Source organism: Talaromyces atroroseus, assembly GCF_001907595.1.
Source record: "Talaromyces atroroseus strain IBT 11181 chromosome Unknown scaffold_2, whole genome shotgun sequence".
Lineage (NCBI taxonomy): Eukaryota > Fungi > Ascomycota > Eurotiomycetes > Eurotiales > Trichocomaceae > Talaromyces > Talaromyces atroroseus.
In genome coordinates this window covers 1,478,235-1,488,008 of record NW_017971434.1, presented here as the reverse complement: position 1 = coordinate 1,488,008, position 9,774 = coordinate 1,478,235, and the positions used below count along the sequence as shown (strand labels likewise).

At 48.0% G+C, this 9,774-nt stretch overlaps 3 protein-coding genes across 3 annotated transcripts; 2 read left to right on the top strand and 1 right to left on the bottom strand.

The window, feature by feature from the left end:
- Positions 1 to 3,430: 3,430 nt before the first annotated feature.
- Positions 3,431 to 5,875, top strand: UA08_02647 (hypothetical protein; the record flags this gene model as incomplete). The annotated part of the gene is made up of 2 exons (XM_020264712.1): positions 3,431 to 3,881; positions 3,951 to 5,875. The coding sequence occupies 2 exons, from the start codon at positions 3,431 to 3,433 to the stop codon at positions 5,873 to 5,875; spliced, it is 2,376 nt and encodes a 791-aa protein (XP_020122060.1).
- A 644-nt stretch (positions 5,876 to 6,519) lies between these two features.
- On the top strand, positions 6,520 to 7,971 carry UA08_02646 (hypothetical protein; the record flags this gene model as incomplete). The annotated part of the gene is made up of 1 exon (XM_020264711.1): positions 6,520 to 7,971. The coding sequence occupies one exon, from the start codon at positions 6,520 to 6,522 to the stop codon at positions 7,969 to 7,971; it is 1,452 nt and encodes a 483-aa protein (XP_020122059.1).
- A 127-nt stretch (positions 7,972 to 8,098) lies between these two features.
- UA08_02645 (hypothetical protein) lies at positions 8,099 to 9,453 on the bottom strand (the record flags this gene model as incomplete). Its single annotated transcript, XM_020264710.1, has 2 exons — positions 8,099 to 9,120; positions 9,183 to 9,453. The coding sequence occupies 2 exons, from the start codon at positions 9,451 to 9,453 to the stop codon at positions 8,099 to 8,101; spliced, it is 1,293 nt and encodes a 430-aa protein (XP_020122058.1).
- Between the last annotated feature and the right edge of the window lie 321 nt (positions 9,454 to 9,774).

Below are 9,774 nucleotides of genomic sequence, written 5' to 3'. Positions count from 1 at the left end.
GATTATGCAGCATCCATGTCCAAATGCAGCACGTTAGGTTTAGCACGTCACGGGATCGCGCGATGCTGCGGTTGCATATGTCATACGCAGTCCGACATTTAGGGCTTCGCCGGTGGCCGACATCTATCCATCTGTCATGTCTAAGTTTATTTTGAACTCACTATGTACGGAGTACTTTGGTGTGTGCTCTGTTCCAAGTCACGTAGCGTGACGAGACAGACATTTGCCGGGTCTCGAGGCAGGCAAACTCGGGGTTGTCCTTCTCCTCGGGGTACATGTGTGTTTAGACGTAGGTGAACCTACTGCGCAATTGGACATCTAGGCAGGAGAGTGACTGCTGCACGAAGTTCACAGTACGGAGTAGTCAAGATATAAATCCAGTGCCGACGGGACACTCGGGAGTTGACCGCCACTTCGCCCCCCCTCCCCAATCCATAGCCTTCATCATTTTCCCTCTTTCCGAGTCTTTAACTTTCGGATCAGGTGAGAAACCGTCCTGTTACACTTATGCTTGTACTCGGCTACTTGGTAGTTACTTTGAATCCACCCTGCTGACAGAAGTGATGGCCAATAGCTAACTAACGGCCGCACACAAGAATGGCTTCGTTGGTATGGGATCTCGTATCTATACGAAGGAATGAATGTTAACTGATTAGTTTGTTCGCGCTTGAAATAGTATCGGGATTAGAGATTAAAGATCGGTTGTATAGATCTGGCCATAACATATAAGTTAGTATTCTAGTAACTATAGATCTTCCGTTCATATGTCTGTCGACTCAGCTGCGTACCCACGTCTTAGTAGGAGGGTAATAAGCATAAATTACATGTCAAGTCTCAGAGAATGGTTTATTAATAGTAGGTACATACGAAGGCAGACCCACGCACCGTTGCAGCTTCTAGTCCCTACGGAAGCCAGTGAGTGCTACTCCAGAGTCCATGGCGTCGTATGATATGATCCTACCAACGGCCCCAGCGGGGAGTTGCTAGCTAGTATATACGACTCTTTCTTTGTATTCATGCATGTAATATCTATTATATTAAACAATAAATTGTAACTCCAGCGATATTTGATGGTAGATTGGTTCTACAAGTCTATAGCAAGCCAAATTAACCAGCTAACGACGCATATAATAATAAGCCCAGCTCGTGCGCTCGCCGCTTAGGCAGCGGGGTACCGAGGGCTCCATTCCATCCATAGATTGTTTCAATTGCTACGTAAAAGTAAAGCATTGTTTATATTACGCAATACTATAAGATGTGTAAGCAGCACATAGCTAGCTATTCATTGCGCCGCATTTATGTGCAAAGGCGTCAACTGGCCAAACCGAGGCTCCGGACTGCAGACTCTAGAGCAGTCTGGGACGGTGCGTGACGTGTGTCCTGAATTAAATAAAAATGCACTTGGCCAGGGACTAGTCTAATTGACTATGTGCGGAGGCTGGAGGCATAAATGAATTCTGCTGCTGGACTGACTCGCGGCGTTCCAGGCATATTCAACGGCCAAGTCAAGCTTCAACAGACATGGACAATGACAATTGAGTTTGTTAGCTTCACGTCTCAAAACTCTCAGAAGTAAATAGTAAGTTACATACTCCGTAACATACATACAGATACAGAGTGCACCGCCAGGTTGACTATCCGTTCGAGGCGTCCAAAACAAAATCCCTCCTAGCGCAGAACTCTACCACGTCTCAGTCGCTCACTAACAAACAGCTGCAGCTGTAAGGCACGCAGCCCAAGTTTTAGTGCGAGCTCTGGGTCCGCGACCATAACGCGCAATTTGGACCCGACATCATGGGTCCCTAGGCTTGCTTGTCTTTGGAAGTTTTGTCTCAGACTCTCACTGCTTGTAGTCTCTGTCTTTGCCCACAATGCGATTTTGGCTCTTTCAATCCAATCGACTGTCTAAAAAAAGACCGCCTATCCATTGCGTGGTGCTATAGTCAGTCACTACGGAGTATATAGTACGTACTATTGGTACCGTCGTAGATTAAAGCGGCGCTCTGACTGGCTGCACCCCTACCAGGCGGGGCGCACTAAGCCCAACGCAGACTAAGCGGGCCACGATGCAGTCTAGCCAGGGGCTTTTTGCCCGTTTTGTCCACTGGACGCGGTATTATATTTTTGCTTTTTCTTCCGTCTTTTATTTTATTATCACTGTGATGGTTAGTAGTTACGTACTATGCGACAAGTGCATATGGATATCTTGTGCAAACGGCATCATCCTTGTCTCTTTCATAAGCGAGCAAATAGCGATCCTTTCTCTTGCGTCATCAATTGTCGCCAAGCCTGTCGGTGTGCAAAGAAAAAGCAAATCCTTGGGCGGAAGACTCCGAAAGCTTCTTTCTGTACTCTGTAGTTACAGTGTAACAGCTTGCAGCTATACTCGGTACAGTGTACGGAGTAATGTGTGTGTGTGTGTGCGTGTGTGCAGTAAACGGGGTCCTCCGAGGTAACTACCCTGTACGGCGAAGCTCTTAATGTCAGGGCTGAGTTGCAGCAGTACGGCTTGGTATTGATACGTAAAACACAAATACAGCGGCCGCTGATTGGCCAGGGCGCGCGTTAACATTCTGCCGGCCCCTGGCAGGCCCCACTTGGATTCCTTCCCGACTTTTCTGCGTTCCGATAAGACTTTCTTTCATGTTTCAACATCGCGAGAATAATTGATAACACACGTTTCGCCATGGCTGTCAATGCGACTTCACTGCCGCAGTAATATGTAATGCCTGTGGCACCTACCGGCATACTACCGACATCCCCGGCCATGTATATTATGTAGTACGGCTCGTAACGCGTGTATGCTTATGACGATCCCATTCAAATCGTGCTATATTTGCCGGCACTATAGGATGACTAGCCTCCTCGTGCTGGAGCATTGTAATAACGACCATTGCGTTGGGTACTGGGGAACAATATTCTAATTAACTAACTGATTAATTGATTAATTGATCTGGTGCATTCGAATTCAAACGATCAGCCCTTGTGGGGTCGGCCTCTTCGAACGGGCACGAAAGCATCACACCTTCCCTCTTCCCTCTTCCTTCCTTCCTTCCTCCCTCAGTCCCTCAGTCCCTCTCTCTCTCCCTCTCCCTCTCTCTTCCATCCAAACATCTCACGACACTCCTTTCACTTGCTCTTTTCTCTCTCCCTTGTTGCCTTGCCTTGCCTTGCCTGTATCTACTGCGTTTCCTTCCCTCTCTCCTCCAATCTCCTCTGAAACATACACTCATTCACTAGCTCGTGCCGCGACAGTCACGCCGTGTTCCTTAGTATCCATCAATTCATCCTAAATCTCCAGTCATATGGTATCCGTTACTCGTCAATTGCTTGCTGTGCTGCTGTGCTGCTGCTGCTGCTGCTGCGAAATGGTGATAGTCCAGCGCCAATAACTCATCACTGAGATTATCTGTACAAAGCCTCTACCAACATGGCCGGCCATTCGCGAACGCTATCGCCGGAATCATGGCAGGACGACGCCGACTTCTCGCAACGACCCCCCACCTCGTCAACCAGTGAGTATTCGGACCACTCTTTCCATAGCCGGTCCAAATCGAGTGCCCATGTCAGCAGTCCTAAAAGACTGTCCATGTTTTCCCGCTCGAGAAGTAACACTACCACTATCACATCTGCCTCCGCTCGCCAATTGCCGGCTGTGCCTCTCACTTACGGGGAGCCCTCCATCTTATCAGCCGTCAATGACGAAAAACCTTCCGACAATGTTGCTAGATCCTTGCTGGTTCGAGGTAGTCGAATTCTGCGTCGCCAGGGTAGTAAATTAAATGTCGCCGCAGCTTTGGAGGAAGAAGACGAAGTTGGCAAGAAATTCGAAGTCTCCAATATCTTCCATCGTGTGCCTAAGTTGAAGAAAAACGATTCACGTAAGTATCTTCCTTGTTATCTTTTCCGTCGTTTAGCAACTCCTAATGATCGCCGTAACCTTGTAACAGAAGACCAATTGAAGCGCATCATTTCGGAACCGTACAATTTCCACCATCTCACCCATACAAGCTCTTCCCAATTTCAGACGCTGGACAATGGCAGCAATGTCGAGCTTGTCGATGAATTCTCTGCTATTCAAGCCTCACAAATGCCAGAACCTGGACTGAAAGGCATTCGCGCCCAGAATCTGCTGAATTCAGACCATAGCTTTACTGAAAGGTCAAATGAGAGCGTGTCCGACTTTGAGGGACGAGAACCCACATCTCCTTTGGCAATGAGTCCTCCTGTATCACCCAATCAACCCAGATCACCGGGGAGAATCGAGAACTTCTCGCGCCCTGTCTCTCGTTTGAACAAACCGTTGCCGCCATCACCGTCTATACTGCCTTCACCACGAGCATCTTCTCGCCAAGCTCATTCAGACATACCAGAGCCGACATCCCAGGCCATTGATGAACTTCTTGGAGTGAATTACCGTCCAACTATTGCTGACTATGAATATCCCCAGCTAGAGAACCACTCTTTCCACAAAGTTTCTTCGCTAGAACAGATCGATCTAGCTGGAATGCTTCAATCCAAGATTGAACACGGGATAGCAATTGGTCAATTGGACGGCAACGGTGATATTCACGGGATTAGCGATGACGCAAAAGTCACGACAGCTCTGATTAACAGCTATCTGTCCGATTTGGAGGATGTCCCAGAAGAAGACGAGACGAAGGATGCGGCCTATCCGGTTTCGCGAATATCTCGCACCTTCTCAGTTCGCGCTGAAGACAAGAAGCTGGCTGTTAGCCCAAGCAAGAACTCCGGTGGCCCCAATCGTGGGTCTGTGATAGTTGTAGAGGACTCGCAGCTATCATTTCAAGAAGATATCATGTCTCCTACCTTACCACAATCCCAACCTATAATGCACGATTTGCCGACCTCGCAAGCTAGCAATACCAGAAGACGCAGTTCCGCGGGCTTGGTCAATTTCACCATGGCGTGGGATGAGGACATCGATTACTGTTACGAACATGAAGCCGAGGCGGACTGCAATTTCGACTGGAATCGGCCATCGTTGGACACCACAAGACAGTCTATTCCGGGCATAGTAACATCTTCAGCGGTCACTTCTGACTCCACCAAACTGTCTCCTCATTACCTACAGGTTAATGCCACATCTATACCGGCAACTCCAGACTTGGATCCAGGTTCAGCACAGTCGATCCTAACGAGATCTCACGAGGCTCTGACTCCATTGAGCGATGGCACTGCGCAGGTTGCGTTTTTTGTCTCTGATCACGAGTATTTGAAAGACCTCCAGGCAAACGATGCGGAGAACGACACAGCTTATGAAAATTTCCTCGCGGTTGGAGAAGACCCTGATGGTCAATTCCAATTCTTCACGCAGACAACTCACCCCATCGATGTTACGACTTCTCCCCGGAGCAGCGGCTCTGCTATCAGCAAGTGCAATTCTCAAGAGAGCGTGATATTGTCTCGCGCAGCATCGATTGTGCGAAAACACCGTTCATCAACCTCGACAACCAGTGTTCCAGAATTAATCAATAGTTCCAACAGTAGTCGCGAAAATACTATCCGGGAGAGCGTCGACTCACTCGAACATCCTGCATTTAGCCCTCTGCCCGACACTGCCCGACCTGGTTTCTCAGTACATCGCCCAGTCAAGAGCTTGGGCTCGGACTTGAGTACGCTCTCTAAACTGCGAACCACCGGCAGTAACGGCAGCATTCACGTCGTGGATCTACCGTATCACTTGGCGTCTGCGACTCATGATCGGACGAAATCGACGTCTGCCATTGACCATGACGAAACCCATAAGCTTCAACAATCAACCCAAGGGCTTCCATTTGCTGCTCGACAATCGTTGGCGGCTCAAAGGCGGAAAAGCCGAGCTGGATACTCTCTTTTCCCCACTGTGCAATAACATCTCGATATGTTTCAGTATCTAGCATTCACTCTACCATTCTCTCAGTTGGTGCAAACCAGCTCCTATTCATTGTATATGACGTGACGATTCTTTTCATACTACCTTCTTTCTGCCTTTTCCTTTCTTTATGTATCTTGATGATATGGTGGTCTGCAAAAAAGCCTAGTTTTATTATGCTGGAGGCCTGCTTTCTTTCATTGTTTTTCTTGATTTGAGTCCTCCTGCGCCAGAAAAAGCTTCACATATAGACAGGTGCCTGTACGGACGGAGTACTGGGTTGTCACGACTGCATTTGCATATTTGCATGGGGGAAATTTTGGGGATAGTAAAAAATCAATTTTTGGTTGTATTCCAGAAGAATAGTTATATTGCAGGAGTTATTACATAGATAACAGATGGCGAGACGAGGTACCGGAGTTGTATGTAAGGCTGAAGGAGTTGTTCTGATCAGCTGACCTGCGATTGCTTAAAAGGGGAAAGTCGGCATTGTACAGCGGGGAGTCGGGGACTAGGCAGACTTGGCGGCTGCCTCTTTTTTGGTACATCAATACCATCCTCTCATTAAGATGCTGAAGTCAGTCTGAACTGGAACGACAAACTCATTATTCGTTGTTCAAGCAAACTCCCCTCACAATAGCAAGATGGCTTCTTCATCTTCACTGCCACAGCAAGCTGTCACTAAACGGCAGGCTGACATGGCGCTGATGCCTCCTCCGCCACCTGCCAAGAAGATCAAGCGACCCTCCACGGTCCTTGACGAGGACACCTACACGGATGCATTGTCACATATTATAGCACGAGATTTTTTCCCGGGCTTGCTGGAAGTTCAAACGAAACAGGAGTTCCTCGATGCGCTAGATTCTAAGGACAAAGCATGGATCGCAAAGGCTGGCAAGCGACTTACTGAAGTCATGACTCCTGGAGGCTCGACTAGCAGATCTAGACTTAGAGGTGCTACTACTGCAACACCTTATCGCGACATTTCAGATACACCGATTTCGACTACGAGTACAAGATGGAAGGACGGGACGCCGGTTTCTGTTGTGTCGACGCCTACTGCTACTCCCAGGTCGTCAGCTGGGTCTTTGAAGAATCGCGGCCCGGATGTGTCGAATCTCAGTCTGAATGCTTTTCAGACTAATTATACAAGCGAAGATAACGAGTCGTTCAATAAGGTACTGGATAGTCAGAATGCGAAACGGAGGGAGAAGTACGCATGGAAATGGAGTGGGAACAAGATCCTGTCTGCGCGACAGATCGCCCATCGACAAAGAGAAGCGAAGCGGATTGCGGATCAGGGTGGAACTGCGAAAGGCGGCAGCAGTAATGAACTTGTTCTGTCGACAGACTTGGATGCTCGACCTGCAGTCCCGGATACGTGGAAGTCTGGGGTGGAGAATTCCTTCATGTTCACGCCTGCCTCTGTGGAGGACCAGCATGAGACCCGCCAACAGAAGGCGGAGGCCGCTTCGCGAGCTGGGCCTAAGCATGTTGTGTACGGGAATACGAGACTAGATAATAATACCAACAATAATACGAATAATAGACAGGATGGCTCCTCGGTACCTCCGTCTCCATCCCTCTCAGCCATCAAGGACGCAATTGCAGGACGACTGCGTGGCACTGATGAATCGGCCATGGGAGAATACACAGGCAGTGAAACACCTCGTGTGAATGGATACGCATTTGTCGACGAGGACGAACCAGAAGAAGACGACGAATCTGTCTATGAGCGTCTCAGGCTGCTAGCAAGCGAGGGCTCATCCGGCGCCGACTCAGCACCCAACCCATTCAACATCAAAGAGAACCGGAAAAGAGAAGAGCTGCATCATCGAATGGTTGACCGAGTGGCGCGGAAAAAGCGAGCCGAAAAAGCGGGCAACATACCTCGGTTTCCTAGCAGTCCTAACCCGCTGCTCACTTCTGCCTCGCGTTTGCGCACTCCTGTTGGCGCCAAAACGCCCAATGGGAAACCATTAACACCGGCTGCACAAAAGCTGTTGGCCAAAGTGGGTAGCACACCGAGACAGGCGTCATCTTCCTCCAGGTTGAGGAATATGTGGACTCCGACGGGGGTGACGAAAAGGAAGTAATTCATTTTCTATTCCATCGTATCTTATAATAGAGACACGAATAATGATATTAATAGACTATAAGCCTACATTACACATCATATTTGTATATTTATCTAGATATATCCACGTATACGGTCCGATAAACCTACTCCCCATCACTGGAGTCACTATCACTACCTCCCTTCTTCTTGTTTCCTTTTCCCTTTGAACCTTGCTGCTGCGTATCCTTGACCTCAAAAACATAACTCCTCGCTTCTCGATCTTCGCCTTTCCAACCTCCTCCTGTTCCTTCACTCTTCCGATGATCATCATTATCATGACGATGCTTCCGACTCTCCACGACCCCTAACGTCCGTGCATGCGAATACCCAGGATACGATTTCCAGGGAAATCTGAAACTAGTAACGACCACAAGACCGGCGTGGCGCGCCAGATCTTTGATATTCCATAATGTGTATGGTTCGCCTTCGAAGAGGGTTACTATGATCTGGCCTGAGTGACGGGGTACTGTCCTTATTTGCTGGTTGTCATCAGATTCGTTCTCGAAGTCAGATTCTTCTTCGCTGTCTGTAGGATATTCCTCCACGTCGTCTTCGAAGTTGTTCTTGTCCTCGTCGTCGGACTGCCCCTGTCTCGAGAGTAGTGGAACACACGCCTTGAAGAAAGAAACCAGCAGTTCCTGATTGGCGCGAACCTGTCGGTTGACATCGGTCGATAAGCCGCCCACATGCGGGAAGTTGAAGGATATGATATCCCACGGACCGTCGTCCTCTCCTTTGCCCTTGGATGATGAATCCTTGGTTTTATTCCATTGGAAATCCAGTGTCTTCCTCCTTTGGCGGGGTGGAATCCCTTTTCGAATATCCTTTCCGCCACCGACGTTTGAGCCTAATTTGCGAGCGTCGACTGAATATAGGACTTTGCGGGTGTTCTTTTTTCTTTTAATATCTTCTTCTGCCCTTTCGGACCTTTCAGAATCGATTGCAAAGCCCGTCTTCTCCTTTACTTGCTCTTCATCACCATCGCCACAATCAAGGAACTTTTTGATATTTTCCTCTGCCTGTCCATGATACTTCTCCAAAAGAGTATCCTGGGAGTCATAGCAAGTCGCAAACACACTTTTGCAACGATGATGCTCATAGAGAGAACGAGCAAATGAGAAATCGCCTATATCGTACGTATAAATAGACATTTCATTCCATTCTCTGTCAAATAACATTTCTGCTCACCTTCCCCAATCAACAATATCCGATCTTTCCTCTGATACGGTATTGTCGGTCGTTGGTGCAGTTCTTGTTGGTGGTTGTTATCGTTCTTCTTCTTCCCTTTCCATGCCTGTTGCTGCTGCTCTTGACTGTCTGCTAATTTCCTCTTCTTTTGCGATTGTTGATGGCTTGTCGTCGAGGATAACGAAACCCGTTGGAAGTGTTGCATTTTTCTCTTTTTGGCGTCTGCTGTTGAGCCTTGTGCTTTGGTGGGCTTGTGCTTTGCTTTTGCCATTTTGCTTGCCTTTCTCTTCCTTTTTGATATTTTATTGAGTTATTTGGTTAATAGATGAGGCTGTTGGTTGGGATATATACATGTCGTTATATTTGATATGCGGCTGTGGCACATAAAATTATGCTTGCTCCGCTTCCGGATCGGGTTACAGGCCTGAAGCGTGCGGCATCAACAACAATTTGACTATACCCAAGGCTGGCTTCCTAGAGCTAGGTAATTATTATACCGGTTAATTTCTCGAAATAAATTACAAGAATGCTATCTCTACCATGTACTATACTTTTTATATACGTATCTTGCTGCAGCTCATCAATGCCTGCA